At 36.3% G+C, this 24,766-nt stretch overlaps 1 protein-coding gene across 1 annotated transcript in view; it reads right to left on the bottom strand.

Moving 5' to 3' along the window:
- The window catches only part of PLCE1 (phospholipase C epsilon 1), a gene marked incomplete at its 5' end in the record, with an annotated part of 125,438 nt that overhangs the window by 75,681 nt on the left and 24,991 nt on the right, over window positions 1-24,766 (bottom strand). Inside the window, 1 exon segment of the mRNA XM_080348222.1 lies at window positions 7,845-8,130. Coding sequence (XP_080204348.1) covers window positions 7,845-8,130 — 286 coding nt within the window.

The following is a 24,766-nucleotide window of genomic DNA, read 5'->3' as shown; positions in this document are numbered from 1 at the left end:
TAAGAAAGGGAAGCGGGAAAAAAATCAGACACTTGGGTCGTGTTTGCTACCTAATCCTTGCTGCTGGCAAAGTCTCATAACAGAAGAAGGGTAACCTCTGACTGCTGGGGGATGAATGAAGTAGGTTTTCTTAAGTTTCCTTCTATTCTTGGTCAAAAATTGTTGTCTGTTTAATAAGATCTGAGTGAGCTGTCTCTGGAAGGTGAAAAGTGAACAAGGATGCAGTCTAATTTGAATCACTTAAGAAAGTGGCATCAGGCTTTAATAGCTTTGAAAGATGCAAAAGTGAAAAGAATACCGACACAGAATGTTTGCAGTCTGCTCCATCCTCAGACACCTTTTCACCTCATTTTTGTTTTTCTTAGATTACAAAGCCATAGTTATCCTTGTGAGGGGGGAGGGAGAGGCAGAGAGGAAGGGTATAAAAGTTTCTTTCCAACAATGACTCTTAATACAAAGCACACATTTTCAAATACTCTAGTTCCTTCTTTAGGATGAAAAAAAAAAAGCAAACCATTTTTTTCCACATTCTGCATAAAAATGTCAGCACCACATAAACTGTGACAATGACTGCGTCTTCAAATATGATTCCAGTGAAAGCTCTGGCCCGTTCACAACTATGAACAAATTTCTGTAACAATCCATTTGTGAGAAACAGAACAGGCTGAGAAGCAGGATTTCCTTTCTACGGGAAGAAATCTGGTTTCAATCCAAATCCCATTGAAAGACATTCTCATAACTTCTTACTAACCAGAAATTTTGAGTCACATACGGAGGTGCTAACAGTGCAGCTGAAAAGTCTTCAGCATTCATACGTGAAAATTAAGTTCTCTGTAGTAACAAAGATGCTGACAAGGATGTGAATGTAACTGACCAGCTGTGGGAACTCTAGGCATCTGTGTTTCCCGGGAGTCCACTCTCAGACTGTCCCTGTGCTACTGGGACCTGAATCGCAGCTCCTCAGTCGGGAGCCTCACATCCCTGTGAGCCATCTGAGAGCAGGGCTTGCAGGCTCGCTGCTCCAGACCCGAGAGATAAGTCTCCTACAGAGCAAGCCCTACATGAGTAAAGACTCTCAGTCTCAGATCCACATGACTGGGAATTCTGGCTTTGGAGGTCTAGCATGTTTGCCAGCTTCCTCTGGAACTTACCACACTGGCGGCTGATCTGCCTGCAAGACCACCCTAGCCCTGGGGACTCAGAGCATCCTTAGCTACTGAACAAAACCTTAGCACAGTATTTCCTGGAGCTGGACTAGTTGTGACTGTAAGATTTGCAGCTCAGGTCACTAAATAACTCCTGAAGGACTGAACTCAAAGAATTCACAACGTGCATAGTACTAGGGAGACATAAAACCAGGAGTCTATCCCAGCATTAGGGACTCTGTGTTTGCAGAATCCCTATATCTGGGGCAGATACTCCATAAAATCCCTAACTACAGCACACACAAGGGTTTTGAGAAGTCTTCCGTTTAAATAATGAATGACACTCCCCATTAAAGTAATGGGCTCCCCTTTAAGCAGATTATGCAAGAGAGTGCTGAACTTTATCTCCAGGAATTGCAAACATTTTGAAAGAAAAGTAGTGGAATGTTGTCTGATCTAGAAGAGGTCCTGCAAACACAAATCCAACAGCCCTTGAGATCTTTTCAAGACTGGCTGATGCAGACTGGTTTTAATAAACAAATTCACTTCTACTTTTGAAGCTTTTTAAGAACTGTCTTGAAAATCATTCCAAGTGCAGTAATAATTACTCTTGGAGTTAAAAGCCATCTAAGTTGTGTCCACAGTTTCATGTCTGTACTGAAGTTTAACTTGTAGCAAAGCTAAGGAACGGTTTTATCTGGTGGAAGATACACATCTACATGACATGGACCTTGATCATGTTACAGATGTCTTTGGCACAAGATTGGATATACTGCAATACAATCTGTATGTGGGCTGCCCAGTAGAGCAATTCAGAAATCATGAAGTGTGGAATTCAGCAGTCTACCCACTCTGTGATCCCAGTGCGTCAGCTTTTCACGGTTTTCAAGACTGAAGTTATTAGTCTGAGCTGTGACTTTATAAACAGCTTGTGACTTTCTTACCAGAAGAACTTCATTCTTCTTCATGCTGATGTAACTAGTGATAACGCAAGTGCAGCACAAAACAGTTGTGTTGTTTTTTAATTGGTCAGAGAAAGGAAGAGTTTCGAGTACTTTCCCTGAGAGTCTCTCACCTCTGTAAAAAGCATCTATTCCCAGTCTGAATAGTAAAGGTACATACACTGTGTTCTATGTGCTATGAGGGCTTCAAGTGACCAGATGAGGGGGTAGAAGAAGAGGTTTATGCTCTGCTGGCTCTTTTAACTGTTTTGGACAAGGTTTGACAGTAAGTCATCATGTTGTAGACAAAAAATAGGGACACTTTTGTACATTTTCACAATTAAAAAAACGCAGACAGTAAAAAGCTCGTGTGAGTGAAGCACTTTGGTGCAATTCTGAGTACCACTGAGTTAACAAAAAAAGGGGGACTAAAATGTGGAAATGTGGTTCCCACAAAGCCAGAAGGCATGAGGAGAAGCAACACGTCTCTATACTTGCTGCCCAGTCACATGCCCATTAAGTAATATTTTACAGTTCACAGTCACATGTTTAACAACATGACTACATTGAGCCTATAAATGAACTCCATAATAAACCACTCATGATTAGCTAATGTACGATAATTATTTTTACAATACCTTTCAGGTTCAGATGGAAATTGATTCTTAAGAGAGCTATCACCCTCACCGAAAAAATTGCATAGGTGTGTTACTCAGCTCTTCCCTTCAGTACAGTCACACATCTGTTAGTTTTTACTTCCTCCAGTGGGACACATTTCTGTGACGGCACAAGAACTTCCAAAAGAACAAAGGAGATAGACAATATTTCCTGGCCCTAAAAAGAAGGCTTGACCAAGCTGTTTCCTAATTTGGAACAGAAAGAACTATACTTATTTTTTAAAAAATGTTTTAAAAGCCAGTAAACTGAAGCCTTTAATTTTATGTTTACTTGCAAGATAACTCTTTTGAGCTAAACCTTGTTCCATATACATTATTAAAAGACTTTTTTCTTCAAAATAATTTGTCACTGGCAATCTTAGAGTAAGATGCATATACAACCCACCTAATTCCCAAACATTTTACAAAATTAAACTATTAGCCATATAATCCATATTTTTAAACAAAATAAAAATAGTCCTCTTATACTTAAGAATATATTTGCATAATGCCTGCAAAAAGGTAATGATATGTTTAATTAAAATACATGACAATGTATACAGGCATGAAAAACTAAAATATTAATCACATCATGTTTTAAACACAAAGTATTTTGTTTTGTAATAGGTAAATATTTGGAACTGAAATCCATAATACATATAAAAATCTCTAAGGCAATTTAGAGATCTCTAACTTAGGACATGATTTGACAAAATGAAGCTCTCAGTGGCAACACTAGGACAAAGTGAGTTCATAGCTTATTGTTCCCCTCTTTTACAGGATTTTTTTGAAGTGAAATCAGTTTCTAGGAACAAAGGAAGGAGAGAGAGGTAATGAAAGCTGATGCTGGGAATGCCACTTACCATCAGTTCAGAGCCTCAGATGTGTAAACTTTTATTCTAATATGCAAAAGTATTTGTCATTGTCTAACACTGTAAGTAGTAACATGCAATATAGCAAGTCTTCAATAGCACCTTTATGCAGCACATCTTTACAAAATAAAGATCTGTTGAACTGTATCCACCACAAAGAATATTTTACTATAATTATTTCATGATCATTAACCACTTCTTTCAGCTTTTATTTACAATGGGTTTAGGTATTACAAAATTTATAGGACAAATTTCTGAATGGCAGAACAGTAACTACATAGTTCAAGAATTCTTTTATTTACGTTTACCAAACTTTGCAACTACTTTTGAAGATATATTAAAATAAATATATATTTTTTTGTTTTCATAATGCATTCTAGTTCCACCTATATCAGTCCTATTGGTGTTCACATTTTCATTTGTTTGTGGTTCCTTTTATTTATTTCAAGTAATTGCTACCTTTGGGCATCCCTACCTCTGTATAGTGAAGTATGGTGCAGTGATGCTCATACTACCTCCACTTCAGTCTAGTGCCACCACAAGAAAGAGTCGTATTCTGAAGCATTATTATCTAGATTGCTTTCAAACCAACCACTATAGGGGATTTCCCTGCACCAGGAGAATACCCCAGTATAGGTCTGAATGAGTCAGCAACAGGTCAAGTGCACTGCACTATCCTGCACAAACCAGGCATTCATGATTTCCTCCTTTCAGAAAGAAACGAACATCACATCAGTGCCCGCTTGAACTTCCATCAGGACCTTCATGCTTGGACCTTGGCTGGATTATGATATATTCCTACAAATCCTTTCTCAAGTAGAGTTTTAAATGAAAAACTCTAAGACATGTTCTACTAACAAATAAATAAATAAATAAATACAAAGATCTGAGAATCCATGCTTTAATACTTTATGGGAGCAAGCCAACACTTGAAAAATCTGTCTTGTCACAATTTGTGAAACACAGTAAGAAGAAACATTTGCTATTCTTGATCAAAACAGTAAAAACAAAATCAGAGAAGGGGTCTTCCCTCTGTTCTTCAGCCGGCTGAGCAACATGTGGAAACACTTCCTGAAAAGACATAATCTTAATTTCCTGTTGCTGATATTAATTCAGGGCACTGCACAGCACTGACACTGCTACATGGGCACTCACAACCTCTGACTGTCAGAGCAAACATTTATTTTCATCTCCCTGGTCTCCCTGTTATATACAATACTCTTAACTTAGATATACTGATATCTTGTTTGAAAAAGGTTTGTAGGGCCAGGATGAAACACACAGCAGTTTGAACCACTTCTGGAGAGCTATACAGCACAAGTGCTGATGGAAATATCACCTTCACTATTGTGCTGGTTTTGGCTGGGTCAGAGTTAATTTTCTTCATAGTAGCTCACATAGTGCTATGTTTTGGATTTGTGACCAAAACAGTGTTGATAACACAGGGATGTTTTAGTTACTGCTGGACAGTGCTTACGCAGTGTCAGGACTTGCCTGGTTCCCATGCCGCTCTGCCAGCAAGTGCGCTGAGGGTGCAGAGAAGTTGGGAAGTGACACAGGCAGGACAGCTGACCCCAACCAACCAAGGGTGTTCCACACCATATAACATCATGCTCAGCATATAAAGAAGCTGAGGGAAAGAGAAGGAAGGGTGTACATTCAGAGTTACTGCATTTGTCTTCCCAAGCAACCATTACGTGTGATGGAGCCCTACTTTCCTGGACAGGGCTAAACACCTGGCTGCCCATGGGAAGCAGTGAATTAATTCCTTGTTTTGCTTTGTTTGTGCTCACGGCTTTTGCTTTATTTATTAAACTGTCCACGAATTTTCGCACCAATTCACTCCCCCATCCCACTGCACCAGATTAAGTGAGCAGCAGCATGGTACTTAGCTACCTACTGGAGTTAAACCACAGCAACTATTAAGCCACACCAGGTTCAGTATACTCCATTTTCAACACCTTCAAACAACTACTAAGTGAACTATTCCAACAACATGCTGTATCCTGCAATAAATCCTCCATTGCATTTGACGACAGAGTTGTCATCCATGTCAATTAAAAGGTCTCAGGTTCAAATGAGATTTGCTTATGGTACAAGTTAAATCCAGCAGTAAGAGAGGATGTTGAACAGATGAAAATAACCTTTTAAATCAATCTGCATGGAAATTATTATTTTCTTTCTTAAAATTGTACACCCATTAATGATAACTGCAGCCCTGAATTCAGAATACTGTTGGGTTCCTTGCTAATGCTAATGTCTCAGTTAATAACATTGCCAAGTAACACTCTGTAAATGTCTTTAGAGATGATGCTGTTACTGATACCTTTGTCCTTTCTCAGCTATATTAAACCACTCTGATATACTTGAACATGAACCTTCCACATCCAGAAGACTTTAGTATCCTAAAGCTGCAGCACACCTCTTCCTCAATAGAAACTACAGCAAATCAAATCTCTACAATCTACACAGGTTGCAAATCAAGTTCAAGATCTTGGCCTTTTCTTTTAAGTCCTTGCTTGGGCTCAGAATACAACAACAGAAGCATACATCATATAATACGGGCAGTGCAGAGATACCTAAATTAGTGCAAAGTGCGCTGGTACACAGAGCACACACGTGCCATCACTAGCTCAGGCTCTGTAAAACGATACAGCCACATTAGCACAGTGGTGAGCCTCAGCTAATTACTGCTGCTGCTTCCAGTCTCAGAACTCAGAGTAGCAGCTCTATGGTGACAGTCACCGGCTGGGCTTTGGCACACTGCAGCAACATGCCCCATGGGAGGCTGACATCTGTACTCAGGGGACAGAGCATCCTTAAGATGCTCTCCTTCCACTCTGTAGGAAGAAGGTCTACCATATTGTACCACCAAGTACACGATTCAGTTCTTTTAACCTTGCTTTCCAGAGCTGCTGCAGGAATGTGTTTATTGTTCTAAAGCACTCAATGCCCCAGAACAAATTAACACAAAATAAAAAGGGAAAACCCTACCAAAATAGGACACTGGGTTGTACACATCTCTGTCTCTCACAGACGATGTGGTCTGTGAAGCTCAGTACTGCTGCTCAGCATACTGCTGAAATTCACTCAGATGCTACAGTTTGCCATCTGTACCTGTTGTTCTTGTACCATTTTAGTGCCTCTCTCTGCAATTTGATTCACCTAAAGAGAGACTAATTTAAACTAGAAAATTCTTTGGGATAAAAATAAGATAACCTGACCTGAGACAAAACTATATGATTATTTGTCTGTAAAAATGAGGTCAGTATCTTGCACTACTTAAGGAACTGCACTGAGAATTCTGTACTGATTTTATCATAATCTTGGAAAATTTTGTTCAAGCTGCAATACCCACATACTTCAATTTTACAATTGTACAACTGAGATACTACAGCCTTTTGTTACAGTGTATCAGATGATGACAAATCCCTAAATGAGTACCCTAGGGAATATTCTAGGCATTAATTAAAAATGAATTTAAAATGCAATTACTGTTCTGTACAAACATCACTTTTAATGCAATGAATTTGTACCAAAAATGCCTTTGTCCTGTTTAACTTCCAAAACTGACCAAACAAAATCATATAATGGTATTCTTACTGAACACTAAGACAATCAGCATGGAAAGTTAGTATATAACATCCACCCTCCAATAAGCATTTTCCAAACAGACAATACTCGCATTATTTGAAACGATGCAATACTAGGAAAGATGATGGATCTCGGAGAAGACCAACAATAAATCAGTAATGAATTGTACATACGTATCACACAGAGCTATACTGACAGCTGGTTGTCTAATGGAACTATAATAACCGCATAGAGTATACACTCCATCCTGAAGTCCTGATCCAAGTCAGACCATAAGCAGGAGCACTTGGTAAATAACAAATACTAAACAAAAGAACACCCTAAAAACAATAGCTAAGGCATTAACTTTGGATGCAGACAGGATCACGTCTATAGAAAAAAAAAAAAAAAGAAAATATTTCTGTTCTGTAATAAGAGTCTTTTCAGTTTTGCATGCATTTTTACATCATTAAATAGAGCTAGCCATTAAAACACATAATGATTGCAAAGGAAAATCTTTGAAAACATGAATATCTTTCTTAGCTCTCAACTACAGATAGGATTATATGAGCTAGAGAACATTATATAGTATTACATATTTTTCAATACACCCTATACTTAAAGTGGACAGGGTTCAAAAAATTAAATCTTCATTACCTTTAAGCATTGTTCTTCCAGTTGATCCTCCAAAGATATTTAAAAGACCACTTCTTGCTCCTAATGATGTAGTTGCTTCTAGTAAAGCACCAGTTACATAGTTAGAGAGTGCAGTCCTCTGTAAAGTGGCACGATATTGACAGAAAGCACCTGTTACACATGGTTTTACACAAAAACCATCACCTTTGCACATACAGTCTGTATCAAACGTCGGGAGCTTTCTCAGAAGATGAGGAAAATATTCAAAAATATCTTCTGCTCCTTCTTCTCTCACTGTATTGAAGATCTGTGAAAAATACAAAAGCACGAACTGTTAGCTTGCTTAAGATAAGAAACTGAACAACAAAAATTCCTAACAAGCATGACGTCTGATAAAGTTCAACAGCCTCTGCAAGAAGGCACTGTGTTAAAACTCCGCACTCATGCATTAAACCTGAAATATATAGGAATACAAAACCTGATTTCTGAAGATTTTGAGTTGGACTCCCAAGCAGGCTTTTTAAATAAGATGGCATCCTGGCTTCCAATCTATCATTAAAAACATTCTAATGAAAACCAGTTTTAAGGATCACCTTCAGATTAAAAAAATGCCACATCATTACCTCCAGTCAACATTTAAAATAAAGAATATAAACAAAATCATTTATAAGACTATTTAGTCTGCTGTAGTTTCAGTGAAGTCTTACAGATATCAGCAGTAGAAAACCAGACCTACTAAGGGTTCACAATTTTTCTTGCAGAACAGGGCGGGTTTTCGCAAACAGAAGTGGTTTTAATCACTGTGAGCAATCTTTCAAAATGTTCTGGTGCCAGGTTCATTGGATTACTCCCAGCCTATGCCCAGGTCCTCTATCTAATATTGGTTTAGTCCCGTTTTTCCAATATTTGTGCTAACACACTAATGAACTTCAGTCTGTGGCTTAGCAACTAAGTAATGTTTGTTTATTTAAAAGTCTAATGATCAAAGCAAGAATCTGCTAGAAATCTTTTCATTTAGTATACAAGGAGAGACTTGACTCTGCATTTTTGTGTGCTGACTTACCGGTTAACATTAATAATTTGTTTGATGATCTGTGCTTTGTAATTACAAAGCATAAACTACCAAACTAAAAATTATCATAGGAAAAAGTCATTATAGCTATTATAAGGGCAGGTGCTGAGAAAATTTTCACAAGAAATAAGCTGATGACTTAATGACTGTTTTTTGTGATTAATGGCTTGTTTCTTGTTGACATCATACCCCACATATAAACAAAACACAACTATCTATCAACGTGGCAGAAATCACATCCAGTTCCATGATGCAAGCACACATGTGTTCAGTCAAACGGTAAGAAACTGTTTGCACAGCCTGTGCACACCGCATGTCAGAGGCACCAGCACCCTCACCGCACACAGGACATGGCACGACAGAGCAAAGAGGCTCCTGGCACAGGGACCTGCACATGCAGCCAATTCTGCCCCAAGACCATCATCTACCCTGCCATAGGAGAGTTCAAATGCTCCATTCCCACAAGGTATCTCATCCTTGCAAACAGAAGTTGTGGACGATGATACAATGCTTTCATCCAGGTCAAGAAACTGAGAATAGCAGCAGCTTTGATTCAGCTACTAAATTCAAAATTTGGCAAAAATTTGTATTGATTTTTTGCCATAAACCAGAAAATCAAATACAGTACAGTATTTATTAAAGTATGTATTTCTTAGCTTTAACTTTTGTATTAACAATTTCTTGAGGAAAACAGTAAGATTCTATAAAAATATAATAATAATTAACTAGTAATGTAATTCAATTATTTCAAAAAGAGCACTGACATTTATTAACATAAAAAAAAAATCTTTCACATGTTGACGATAACTTATGTAACACAATTCCACTAGAAATACAGCTTCTGTGATTCATTACACAGTGAAATGCTGTGGTATCTTCCCCTTCTCTCAAATTTTCCAAAGCTGATTTGGTCTGAGGCTTCTAGAAATATTAAGCCTTTACTAAAACCTCTTTATCTTCTCAGGTATACAGCAGTTTTATGGACTTGTAGATTCTCAGTAACAACACTGCTCATCTCTACTATTATCCGGAAAGAAAATGCACTCTTACATGGATAGGACATGTGCAGAGCTTTTAATCAAGCTAAGTGTCTGCAAGGAACAGTGGGATGTGCACATGTATCCAAAAGGTGTACTGTAAAATAGTAAACCTGCCTTACACATGGATTATGAGTATTGTCACATGTAGCACACATAATCAGTCTTTTTAGCTTGTTTTTTAAAAATATTTAGTTAATGAAAGTAATTTAATTTCTCAAAACTGCAGTTACTTTCCAAAATATTTTTAAAATTGGGTTCCACATCTTCTAAAGGCACGTTCTTTTGCCTACACAAATTAAATTTCTTCCAGCTGCCAGAGCAAAGAAATCTTTTGTTGACAGAAATAGGCGACAGTGTTTTGCTGGAGAGATTATACATAGAATAATGGTATTAATCTCTTTTGTATAAAGTAGACTTCAGGGCACTAGCTGTCTCCAAAGACTCTGCACTTCATATAACGCTCTCAAACACTTTGTTTTGATGTGTTAAAGCTGTGAATGTATTACTTTTGCTGCACACAGATGAGGTTACAAAAAAATACAGACTTGCAGTGCGTATACTTATCAGCCACTGAAAAGAACTGAAACAATCAGAAGAGGAACATATCCCACAGGTAACTGACAAGGAAAATCACCTTTCAGTGGGATTGAATCAGACAAATGGGGAAACTTAATCTTGCTTGGGAGACAAAAAGGTTGATTTCAAGCCAGGGCTTAGAGTTCATCCTGGCAGACGTGGTTATACTGATCTGTATCACCAGCAAAGAATGATTACTGTCATTACAAATTAATGTGAACCAAAGAAGGGTAAAATGCAACACTAAACTGAGCTACCTGTCAAAAAGCAATGATTCACAGCGGTGCATCACTCCTGCTTCACTTTTGCTTTTTACAGACCTCAAGGCCACCTGCGGCTGATGCTGGTGTCTCTCATATACTACGTATCAAGCAGTAATGCACAAGAAACTGGGGACAGCATCCAGATCTAAAGACACTGCAATATTAAACATACTTCAAATTTCTTTTTAAGCAATGCAAGTACTGATGCTTACAGGAAGGAGTTTAAGGAGAACCTTCATATCTATACCACTGTAGTGAGCATATACATAAGTGGTAAAATTTATATGCAACTACAGTACCTCAAGATTTCCTTTAGACAATAAAAGCATACATTCAAATACTTTTTCTTTTCTCCCCTCACCCCCCCCCCTGTTTTTTAAATGACACTTTTAAACTAAGAAATGACCTGAAATAGGTCTCTCCATATACTAAGACAGCATCACTCCAATGAAAGTATACTATGGCTTTGATAGATTTTTAGTTTCTTCTAATTTTTAAACAGATTTTAACAGTAAGTAAAAAGAAAATAAAAATTACTTGCAACATAACATTTTCCAGAAGACTACAGAAGAAAATCATGTCCTCTTAACGCAAAACTGAAAATTAGCGTTAAAATAAAGATTAAGTTCAGGCAGAATTCCATCCTTGTAGTTTTACGATCACATCCATATTTGGAAAATAAGTGGAAACAAGTAGATCTTTCAGCTCTTAATAACATATGCAATAAATCATCAAAACTTTACTTTAAAAACAGCTCAGTTTTGCTTCTAGTAACTTAGAATAGTATCTGAAAGTTAACTTATTGATAACCTTCAGGCAATAAACCTTTCTTACAGCAACAAGAGACATATTTTGTTAAGATATACTTTAAAAATAACTATAAGAAAAGCAGCTCATGCTGGATTTCAAACTATTTCACATATTTCTCTTATAATCTTTTTGTTTGTTTAATCATCACTACCATGGCCAATTGCATTGAGTCCCTTCCTTCACACACATTACTGTAGGTTTACTACATAGAAGTGGCAGAAACCTGAACACCACTGCCATTCTTAGCCCTATAGCCTATGGCAGATATTCCCCCAAAATGAAGCTGGAGTTCACAGGTGCTGCTGTAATGGAAATATTGGATATAGTAGTTCATAAAAATAATCGTTCTGATTTCTTACTTAGACTTCCAGGTATCTCTTCCTGTTTACTGTAATCTTTGATCTGTTCCTTTTTTCATGTTTTTTTTCTGCCTCAAGTATTAAGCTTAGAACCTGGGGGCATGTTATTGTTTTGCCAAACATCTAGCAGTTGCTTGGCACATATGAGACACAGAAACTAAAATTAAGAACCAGCAAAAGATTTCTATTCCTGTTATTAGGAAGCAGGCTTAACTTCTCTACCTTTATTATAATAATAAAGATTATGTGTACCCAAAAAGTTCATTGTTAAGAACAGCCACAAAAAATTATCCTTATTGATACTATGCTACAAAAATATCAGAAAATAGGCCCTAATAGGGCTTTAATAATTCATTGCATTGTTTCTGTCCAAACTCTTTCTAAAAAGCTCCACTGATATATCTGAATGATCAAAATTAAACAGTGAAATGTAGGATGCATGTGTGTACATGTACATATATACACTATGCATTCCAGTCTGATTTCCTGACTGTTTACACCTACATGGCATTTCTACCATAGAGCGCTGCCAATAGCCTGTGTACAGCATTCCTGCAATGCAAAGACTTCATTTGTTGCACCTTTTAAAAGCGATTTTAAACACCAGTAAACCAGAAAGGTACATTAACAAGTGATAACTCTCAGGACAATATATCTTGAATATCGCTTAAACATCTCGTTTGAAAGCAGAAGTCTGAGTAAACAAGACAGGTAGAAAGACACTTGGACGGTGCTCTGAAGGTCAGCTCCATAAAAGCACTGCAGCTTTCTGACTTAGGCTCCAAACAAATCCTCTGTTTCTCAGCACTGTGTTTGCCAGAGATCTCATTTCTGAGAAGGTTTACTTGCTTGTTGCTTACAGCACCACAGAATCTAGCTACGGTGCTTCCTTCATCAGCTTCCTCTCTGTGCTCTCATAAAGCTCAGACATTTCTGCAGAGAAATTCACTACAAAATTTGGTTAAGACAACAGCAAGAAATCAGATTCTGAGCAGACGGATGTTTGTAATGCCAAGGGGAAAATCCTCTTTTAATAAATAAAACTTTAAAAGCTAAAGCAAAACCAGTTGTATTATATTTTTTATCATTACTGCTAAAGTCATCAATTAAAATTTTGAAAACTATTTTACTTACACTGCAAGAAAATGTAGATTAAAAAATGCCTAAAGAATTATTTAATATTGAACAGCACGTTAATAAACATCTGTAGGCAAAGCAATTAATAAACATCTGTATGCAACTTCATTTCAACTCAAAATTCCCCTGCAAAAAGTTAACTCTTTGGTAGAATTGGAAATTGATAAATTTACTGTATTTTGGACAATTTTACACCATCTGTCTGTTTCAGGAAAGCTAATCTGTTTGAGAAGAAAAGCTTTATGTTATTATGCATTAAGTACGGATTCCAGGGGTTCCAGATAGAAAAATACAATTAAAAAATAAAGAAGATATCAGAAGAAGTGACTGGAGATGACTAAGTACTGGGTTAAAATGTGTATCACTTCAAATGTTCTGCAGTCAAAAAGATGAAAGATCAACCATCTCTACATGACTCTCATACAAGAAAAAGAATGGGGTGCCACAAGTTTATTATTAATACATTTCTTATTTTCAGGAAGAAGGAAGTATTTAAACCGTGGACTTCATAAAACATTAATCTGGTGTAACAATTTTTTATTAACATATCGATGATGAGAACTGAAATACACTAACCACTGAATGCATTATCTGTTATGTCTAGAACTGTGTATATATCTTTCTTCCTATCACGTACTTAAGATACAAGAAGACATGCCAGAGCCCCATATCTCAAACAGTTACAGATGTTGCCCAAAGCTAAAGGATGTTGCTATGTTTGACAGAGATGATGCTGTAAACAGCAAAAAGCTCTGCTCTGTTACGACTGTTTCTTAGCTATGTTCACTGACATGTGTTCAATAAGTTCCAGTCCTAACCTACTATTCAAGATGAAGTGCATGATGACAAATAGTTATCCACAAACTTTAGTAAATCATACTGCCACTCAAATTTGTACGAGATTTAGCGATTACCCCAAGCTCCTCTGATGTCCTGTTTGTTATGACACTATTGCAGCTTCTCTCTCCCTAGGTGCACTGTGGCAAATATAGAAACAGCTATCTGGAAGCAACTGCAGTTTTGCGAGTTGGGGTCAAACTCAAAAATTCCCATGAATTCTCTCCCAGCATCTCATGATCCATCTTTTTTGGCTAATGGGCAACATTCTTAAAGTATTAACAGCCATCTGAGATTAAATAAAGTATTATATATCATGATGCTGATATCTATAAGCAACAGTTTTTGGAGATGCACTTGAATTTCACCCTTGAGTTGGCTCTGCAAGCCAACAGCTGCCCTGCAAAACAACAGATGACAGTTTCAGCAACAGCACTTGCTATTCAGTCTGCCTGCAGCTTTACCAGCAGGAGAAAAAGAACCGTCATCACCTGAAGGAACTTTTGGTGAAACACAGACTTTTGGTGCAGGTTTGCGTTTGTGTTCAACAAACAGCAGTAAAGGGCAGTGTGACATGGCTGCCACCTGCTATGGCATGTCCAGATGACAAAGAGCAGCCTTGGGAGATCTGTACACAGGTAATCTCAGAGCTGCAGCAGCAACTCGTCAGTGCAAAAGCTGGAGTTATAAGCACATGTTTGCAGTGAAATACATACAATCGTGCAAAGACTGTTCAGAACATCAGGGATTAAAAGTGTTCTCTATATCTTAATTCGCTTGTATCTTGCTCTATGTATTTTCACATGGTGCTTAAACAGAGTATCTTGACTGCTGAGATCCTAATTTCCGTAATGGAAAAATTCCTTAAAATATCCCTAGACTGCTGAAATGCTGTTTTGTATTTGAAAAAATACCTAGAAAATAAGAGAATGCAGTGCCACACTACAACCTGAAGTGTACCTTATAACATACTAGGAATATTGTCTTGGAGGGGGTGGGGGTGAAGACAACACCTTGCTCAAAATACATACGCACAGTAATCAATACTGCTACAACTTTGCCCTGTACTTGACAAATGCACTATTTGCTATAGGGTAGTTCAGGCATGTTTGGGATGGTGTGGTTCACAGATACTGCTCGTTTTTTGTCTGAGACATTATTAAGAAGTAAACCAGGAATTACTTTGAGAACTTAAGAAATTGAAAGGTTTGCTTATGCAACTCCAGACCAGCATGAAAGCATCAGGAAAGACAAAGGTGAAGATTTCTAAGTAGATCACTGAGGCAGAAAGAATGTGTCACTGCACTGAGGATGCTTTCAATGCAGTCAACAGAAGAAGTAAAAGAAGAAAGGAAATACAGTAAAATGAAGTAAGGTGGGTTGTTTGTTTGGTTTTGGTTTGGTTTGTTTGGGGTTATTTTTGTTTGGTTGGTTTTTGCATTGTATGCATTTAACAAGATCATGGTTTAAAAAAATATCTCTGCTTGCACAACTTCCAGTTGCAGGCAGTAAGTAAAAGCAAACGCTGTATGTTATGCCCTCACTGCCCAGAAATTGCAGGGCAGGGGGTGGGGGAACATGCTGCTAAGATACAGTTGGGCACATACTATCACTTTCCCCTTACAAATGGAATTAGTCTACTGAGTCAAAAGGAAGCTGCCCTTCCCAGGCAGGGTGTGCATGACTGGCAGATGAGGTGAGTGCAACAGAGTCTGTCCAGCCCCCTTACACACCTGAAGGAAAGAACACATCACAGGAAAAGAATAGTGGTCTTCAGGCATGTCTCCATCATAGGAATTGATACTTGTTCCAGCACACTCACAACAAACCCTAATTCACTCATGGCTTTTTTAATAACAACTAGCGTTACAGTCACTACGGGAGGTCCATGTGTTTCCTTTGCTTTTCTGTAAATGAGCTTGAACTTCTAACAACTTAGATACTGCAGTGACCTGTCCCCTTTGGTCACCCTTCTAGTAACTGTCCTGTCAATATCCTTATTGTAGTATCTGTTCTCAAAGGCTTTTCAAACTTTCGCTCTTTCTTCAGTGATTAGGAAGACATAGATCTTTATCATGCCAGGATGGAGCACAAGACAGAGTACCACGCTACAGAGCAATAATGCTCACTTATTCAACAGCAATTCTTGCTGTGTATCAAATTTTACAGAGTAAGTCGTAACTGGGCAACATGGCCCGGAGCAGCAGAGGACACACAGGAAAACTGATGAGTTCACCCTGGTAACACAAGGAGCAGCACTGATGGCAGCTGGAAGGTTGCCAGAAGAGTGAACAAGCACAGATGTGCGCAAATATTAATACTCATTAACTGATGTTCTGTGAACTTTCTACAGCTTCAATTGCAATTACAGACTGTGCATTACCTCACCAGCCAATATTTCTTATCAACTGCATCCTGTTAGGGATGAGATTATTTCAGGGAGCAGAAATTGAATTTAATGAGGATCCAACCATCTTGCAGAGGCAATCCTTAAACATAAATCGGCATTTTTCAGAAATGTGATCACCCATACCCATTCAGCTCTGGTATATGATCAGTGTCTTTAGTAGGCAAATCTTTTCATTTGTGTTTAAAAAATGATGATAAAATAAAAACAAACAAACAAATATATTTGAGAGTTGGATTTACTTATGACAAGAAGTTGTAACAGTACTCCTAAACTTCCAACAAGCCATCATTTTAACTTCTGATAGAACTTGGTTGCTATTACTTACCGATTTTCTACTTCTGTAAGGAAACAGTACTAATTATTTTAAAAGCCATTATCAAAGGAAAGATGGACTTCATGGATTTGGAAGACAGAAAAAGCAGTGTGATATAAATGGGACACAGATTTACCACAGCATCTCCACCCCAAGAAATTCTACTCTTAAAGAATCATCACTCCTGTGAAGAAGGAATGGGAAAAACGGTGCTTGTTACGTCTCTCAGCAGGTAATACACTTTAGATCTAAATAACTACTCAGATAAATCATCTTAAGATATAAAACAGAGGCTGACATCAATTAACTGTCCTTTGAAAGATTTTTCTCAAGTGCCTGAAATTTCACCTTGATTAAGGAGAAAATGAAGGATGACACCAAACATAACACAGGAGGCTCTTCACGCCATTCTTCAGTCATGTGAAACAATGTCCTTGCCAGCGAGTGAGAGAGACTTATGTAATCTTACCCAGAAAAGGCCAAACATATCTCTTTCTGGTAGGCCAGGTCAGCTACCTATATTTCTATCTGCAGAAGAGGATATGTGAAAACATATTTTTCTTACTAATTATTTTATTAGTAAATTCTCTCGCTAACTTCTTCAGTTAAGATCATAATTTTCATATTTTTTCTAGTACTTTTCAACTTCGTATTCCGAGGTAAATTTTTGTTATCTATACTCTTGGCAATTCTTTGTGCAGCCAGTATTCTCTCTTTGTTTTCTAAATGAGAGCTTGCTTACTTCCTCCAAACTTGTATCAAAAATTTCACTTACAAACAATATACTTAGTAATTATAGATTAAATACACTTTATTCAAACATCTGTGTTACTTCGACTTTATTATAAAAGTAACTATCTAGTCTAAACAAAACTACTAAGCTAATGTACACATTTATTTACTGAGAAGATGATAGTTTCACTAGTCTGATGTGATCTTTGAACATCTGATCATGTGGATTGGAATTTCTTGAGTTAACAGCTTTCAAAATAGTCTACTGAGTTTTTAACATAAAAATATAAGCACCGCACACACCTTTGTTCTAAAATCATATTACTTTTTTAAAAAGGTATTTTCATAATGACTTTTGATGCATCTTACTGATGAACAGCAAAGATATTCCATTCATATAAACATTCTCAGGTGTGCTAAAGAAAGTATGTAAAACAAGAAAAATACCAGCAGGTTGACTTTTCAATAGAAAACAGAAGTTTTACTGTAGCTAAGTACATTATTTAAAATAGACAGTAAGTAGGATTTAAACTCCATGTCAGAAAGCAGACTGAAGTAATTCACAGTCAAACCACTCAGATGTTAGAATATTAAATGTGTCATGGTTGAATAATTTCAGCTCAAGAGAGATGCACATTTTCATTGTAAATTCCACCTTCCATTCTATGTTTTTGGAATATCAAGGTGTAACGGGAGGCTACTACTAAAATGGGATCTCTTAGCTTTCCAAATGCAAGTAGAAAATAGTAAGAAATATTAACAGACACCACCAAAAACTCTATTTAATATGTCCTTAAAGGCTTATTTTCTTCAAAGGCAGACATAAACTAATTATTTTAATTAGGTCATTAAAGGTTTCAAACTGACATTATGTTCATGTTTTTCATTTCCAAAACACTCAAGACAGGTGAATGCTGAGTGTTCAATGCAGAGGAACCCGCTATCTGGCCTATCAAGACAGTTAAACAGCCCCCTTCCTGCATGTCTATTTATTTCAACTATTCTTCTCTACGTGGAGTGATAGCGTGTCTAGATTTTCTCCAAGAAACAAACAAACAACTCTCCCCACACACAAGATACCGGCAGAAATCTGTATGGTTTTGTACATTACTAACAACCATAAACTTCCCATTTGAGGGAAGGCTTCTACAGAACTCATATTTAAAAATAACTGCATCTCCACACATTTGAACTGATTATTTAAACAACTTTAAAAGATGAGCTTAGTTGCATATTTCTGAACTGCAAATTGATAGTAAGTTTGAGGCGTTACCCACAGTACAGCAAAAAAACCTTAAGATATCTCCTGTCAACAAGACCACCTTAAAACCAAAGAAAAGCTAAAAATTACGGCTGTTGAAGACCATGTCTCACCAGCCATTAAATCTTTGGTTTGTCATCCTCTTTCTACAATCTTACCTATTTGCAAAAGCCAACTATAACTACTTCCACAAAACAGGCCTTACCTGTTCTTTTAAAATATTATTTTAATACTTAGATAACTGATTCAGAAAGCACATAGCCCATTCCTATGTCTCTGATTCTAAAAGTCACAACGGTAGGGGTTACAGCTCACGGCACTGGTCAATTCAGTTTTTACATAGCACAATGTTGCATCCCTGTGACTAAAGGAACTGCTTAGAATTTCTTGTGAAGGTCTCAACCTCAGAGTAAATGTGTCAAAGCTCAAAAACAAAGTAGATTTAATAAAACTGTCTTCATATTTATACAATCACTATTATTATTTGTACCAAAGAAAGACTCATATTGGGATTTTATTGTACTATACATTGCGGACTTAGATTGAAAAGCAGATCTTTCAAAATCTATTAGAAACAGTCTGCAGTTTAGAACTATAGTCAGAAGCATTAGTATTACATAGATGTAAAGTGCAACAGAACTTTGCTGTATCTCTACATATTTTTATGTATAATCAATTTTAATTCATATTGTTGCAAGAGATCAGTAGATATATTACTACAGCTGTAAAATTTATGCATCCTACCCATTGCATATAGCTAATAAAAGAGGAACTTTGAGCATATTCCTTAGCATGGGAAATCTAGTTCTCATTTTCTAATTCTGTAGACATTGAATCCATGCCTATTTGCTTGTATTTCAGCTGTTGGGTTCACAGGGTCACATGAATAATTATAAGATTATTTTGGATAGTACTTAGAGGCCAGGAAATTCTCAGAGTTTTCATGACTGAATTGTTTAATAGACTTTTAGGTCAGGCTACAGAACATGATTTTATGAAACAAAATAACTTTGTTCTATAAAGAGGCATTTTCCATTTTAAGTGGTTGGGTTTTGTTTTTGTTCTTTTTCTAATTACCTAGAAATAGAAAAGGCATCATTCCTTGCCCCAAATAACAGCAGAATATTGATACCCTCAATTTTTAAATGACACATGTAATCTTAATTTACTGATAAAAAGCAAGTCTCTATTCATCACTGTTCACAATGAACATTTAATAACAATCCTGGCGGGGGGGAGAAGGCTATCTTCTAAATTTTTGCCGAAAGCTAAGCAATCACAGTAATCCAATAGGGTACAATGAAGCAATTTTACTGATCATAGTATTGTGAATCAGTAACATAGTAAAATACGTTCAACACTATTCATCTTTCCTAGTCATCAGCTGCTAAGGAAGACCCTGCCGTATCAGTAGAAAGTATATAAGATAAGTTAGGAAAGTTTAAGATAAGAGGACAAGGTGAACAGGTTATACACAAGGCAATATCCTAAAAAAAATAATTTGCTCCTTTCCTTGTTTCTAGCTGGTGCGTTCAAATGCTGCCTAAAACTAAATAATTGTCCTGAGGAATACAGTACGTACAATTTTCACATAATATTTTTATTTTATGACACAAATTCGATGATGGATACCTAATAACACACTAACAGCCATACTTGTATTAAGATAATTGTATATTAGAATAAAACTGTGTTTACTGAAGTAATTGTTACTGGAAGAGTTTTTGAGTTTTATCCGAATCTGCTAAAAAGATTATATTATGGTAACACTATGATTACATTAAAATCGGTGAGTGGAGTTTTGGAAGCCAATTCCAAGATTTAAACATGGGACAATGACTCATTTCATTTAATTTCCAGTTCAGTTCTACTTGCCTGAAACGCACATAATAGATGATACATTCTGCAGTTTTCAGAAGTTCTAATTCTTTCATCCCAGCTAAAACATGTTTGGCTTTTTTTTAAGTAAATATGTATGTTTTAGGAGAGAATGAGAGTGGGAAAGAGAGAACAACTGAACAAAGGAGTGGGAATGAGAGAGAATTAGTTCAGTATCTAAATTACACTTTTTAATTACACAGAATCACAGAATGTCAGGGATTGGAAGGGACCTCAAAAGATCACCTAGTCCAATCCCTTGCCGGAGCAGGAACACCTAGATGAGGCTAATGAAATAAATACAGTTCTGCAGGACCGGAGTATATGTTGTTCTTTCTTTTCCCACTGGAGTGGAATGTCACTTGGGGCTTAATTTTTAGAATTTAAAGCATCTGGACTAAGACCAGAAGAACAAAAATATTTTAAATTAACTTTCCTTATTCTCTGGGGACTGTTACAGACCCAAAGACTACAGTTTAGTCATCCATGAGATTTATTTTGCTTTAGCATTAACTTCAACTAAACTTTGTATATACAACAGCTTCCTTACCGAAATTCATAGTCACTCTGCTCAGTGCAATCATTTTTATAAATTGCAATTTTATTACACTGAATTACATGCATAAGTGACCTATGTATATGCCTAACCTCTCAAAATGACGGGTAAAACCTAGATTACTATTATAAACTTCTCTTTCATAGCATCACACCAGTTTTGAAAAATCTTTATAATTACACATGCCCAATCTAACATTTTTTAAAACTTTTTGTAAAAGCTTCATCTTAGTGAGAAATAGTGGCCTTCAACAGCTTTGGGAGAACTGAGTACAGATTTGCTTTGAATTAACTGCACCAAGTTTTCATGTACATAATAAAGTATTCAAGTACCTAAGGGAGGAAAAATGCTAGTGGATGTTTCAGTTAACTCCCAAGCAAAAACTGTTGCTTGCTCTCTCATTTTAAATAATTATCATAGGAGGACAGAAAAACCTTGAAAGCACAGTAGTTTTCCATTAATCTCTAGTAGTGGCATAACATTTTACTCAAGTCTTACACTACACTTGACAAGTACACTGCTAAGATCTTTAGAGGGCATTTTTGTCACAGTAGCATCATTCTGATAATAAGCAGGAAGCCTTTTTTATCCAAATAGTGCTACAAGCAGAACTTGAGGTGGCATCAGGGACAAAACAAAACAAAAAACAAACACCAAAACAAAACCACAAAAAACTCCAACCAAACAAACAGTACTTCATAAAGGTTATATAGATCTAATGGATCTTTACTGTAGCACAGAATAAACAAGCAGAGATAATTTTCAGAACCTTATTTTCTCAGCAGCATATCAAGGACAACCTATTCCTGTGGAAGGTGAAGTTTCCACATGCTTTTAATAACAGAGGTCTCATCAAACCCCAAAGCTACATAAAATTATTAACCTATTATAATACTAGCATAGAAAAGAGCAATGCTATACTGGAAAAAGGTCATTTCCTTTTGAGACGTGTACTTCAAAAAACTATTTTTACATGGAGTCTTTGTATTCCAAAAGTTACTTTACAAACCATACTAATATATTCTTCTACAATGAAACCTGCCTATGAAGAATTATCTATCAAAGACCATATGAAAACAGAAAATGAAGCCATGATGGAAGTTTAGTTGCTTATAAAAATTTAAGATGAGAGTTTGAGCACTAGTTTAGTATTATTAAAATAACTGATACAAAAATGACACTTAAGTGTCACAGCCTTTCTCAAAATTAATAGAGAAGTAAGAAGGAGTGAAGATGGCAACAAATACTATGCCACAAAATAAGTTAAGATGGTTTTCATAACTCTGCACTCTCAAGATTTACTTGAAAAAACAGTGACTGTAATTTAACATTTTACTCTACTCATTCTTTTTCTATATCCTGACTGCTACCTATGTATTTACATTCTTCACGTGGCATTACTCCTCTGGACTCACTAATACACAAGCAAAAGCCCACATTCACATATATGCTACTTCTCAGCATAGTCACTTAATAATGTGTTATATCTGTATATCCCACAGCTCATATTTTTTATCACTATGTACACACTTTAAAACAGGAGTTTTATCTTCCTATGCATTTATTCGGCTCCTTGGAAAATAAGTCCCACAGCCTAATGCTACCAGACATTATCACAGTACATGTGACTTCTAACACTATTCATAATGTACCAATGTTCAGATACCTTTTGTTTCATCACTTCATAGCAGCACAAAGAAAAAAGTAGATATTTGGGCTCTTTACCAAAGACCTCAAAAGTTTTCTCATAATGTTCCCAGCCTATTTGTTTTTAACATAGTAAAGCTACAACACTAAACTACAAAAAGCATCCTCCCACAATATAAGAGAAAATAAGACAAGTTGTCACAGAGACACAGTTTGTGTTCATTAAGTACTAACTTACTAATCATCAGAGCTTATGTACAAAAAAGATTACTATGTTATTTTTAAAAGTAGGTACTTGGATTCCTCATTAACCAACCTACACAATAAGTTGCTTAGGCCAAGTCAAAAGCACTGCTCATAGTTTAAATTCCTGAAACATAGTACTTTACCGAACAACCAGACTAGTACACTTGAACATTACACAGTTTTCAAGTTTTTTCAACTATTTATAAGTACAACACACTTAAGAAAATGAACCAATTGTCTCATTATCATTACTAGTGTGTAGTGGGATGCCTGTAATTCTAGTTTCACTGCATATGGCAGGAGAGTAAAACAAAGCAATATTTTAGTATTTATAAAAACATATGTACTAATCAAATGTCATCCTGATTGTATTTCTACTGAACATTTTTCTATTTATTACACTGGGTGAAGTGATCGGTAGAGAATTTGTTTTCATTCCTTAATGAATATTCAAAAAACCATATCTTATATAATCACTTTATGGTTTCAATATACTTCACTATTAAAATAGCAAACATTTTCTATAAAGCCTTTCTGTACACGCAATATTTCTTTTCAATTTACAGTAAGAGTGAGGTACTCAATGGGGGTTTTAATGCCGACTTCATTAACTGTGTCTAAGCATTTTATCAAAACAACAATGTAAGAAAAAGAAAAGTCTGTAATTATATTACTTTATTTATAGAGTTAGAACCTAATACTAAGCAAAACAAGTAGACAGAAGTTCATGCAAGTATTATAACTTTAAGTACTAAAATTCTGTACTTGGCTTTACTAACAATTAAACACAATAAGCTAGTAAACATGCACATGCAGTAAGCCTGTTTTAAATAAAAAAGAAACACAGACTTTTAGAAATTACTAATTGTTTACATCTGGAGGGTAAGTACTGACTGAAAAAGCAGCATGTTCCAGCATGCAATATCTTGCTTAATATATCAAGAATATATTTTTCTGCAGCACTACATACTTCTTTCTGAAGAAGAAAAGCCTTTCTGTTATTACAGCAGTAAGAAAATCTTTTTTTGTATTTTATAGTACATGAATCATACCTTTTCCCCTTGTGTTTCACCATATCCGTATCATATCAACTTGTAGGAAAAATGACGAAACTGCATAGAAACTGAAGCAAGCAGACACAAGCAGAAGCTGCAAGTTAGCTTTCAGCAATACAAGATGACAGTCTGTTCTCGTCTACAGAGACTGCCTAAGAGCCTGGGAGAAAAGTAAGGACATTGCCAAATCTTAATCCCGTTGCTGCAGTTCACATGGTGCTGCCTCACCTCTGCAGCTCCTACAAGTCTACTTTTCCAACAGTCAGTGGAAATCTGCTCACTGTAAAACTCCGTAAGCATTTTAGTTTAACCACAGACACATAGATAATAAAATCTGAAATATTTAATATTTAATTTTACTGACATACTGGAGTTTGTGTTTACATTACTGCAAGTGAAATGATGCAATGCTAAATTTATCTGAAAGCACTGCCTTCTACTCCTGGTATTGTATGAATTTACAGAAAAAATATTTTTCGATGTTAGCAATTAAGTAATTTCTAAAATGTATTTAAGACACAGAAAAGAATGTCACTGGCATGATGTAAACTCATTGTAAGTAAAACAATTCTTCCCACGTTAGATTTCTCATCTCTAAGCTACTAACGCAATTATATTATTGCAGAAAACATACAGATTAATAGGAAAAAAACTTTGAGCCAAGTTACATAAACACCAGAAGATTATTTGTAATTACTGTCCTCTTGAAGCAGTTCCCAAGCATACTACTGAGGTTGCTGTACATCGCTCT

The sequence above is a fragment of the Nesoenas mayeri genome (genome assembly GCF_963082525.1).
Source record: "Nesoenas mayeri genome assembly, chromosome: 7".
In the NCBI taxonomy this organism is placed as follows: domain Eukaryota; kingdom Metazoa; phylum Chordata; class Aves; order Columbiformes; family Columbidae; genus Nesoenas; species Nesoenas mayeri.
The sequence above is the reverse complement of the archived record's forward strand: the minus strand, read 5'-3'. Positions and strand labels throughout refer to the sequence as shown.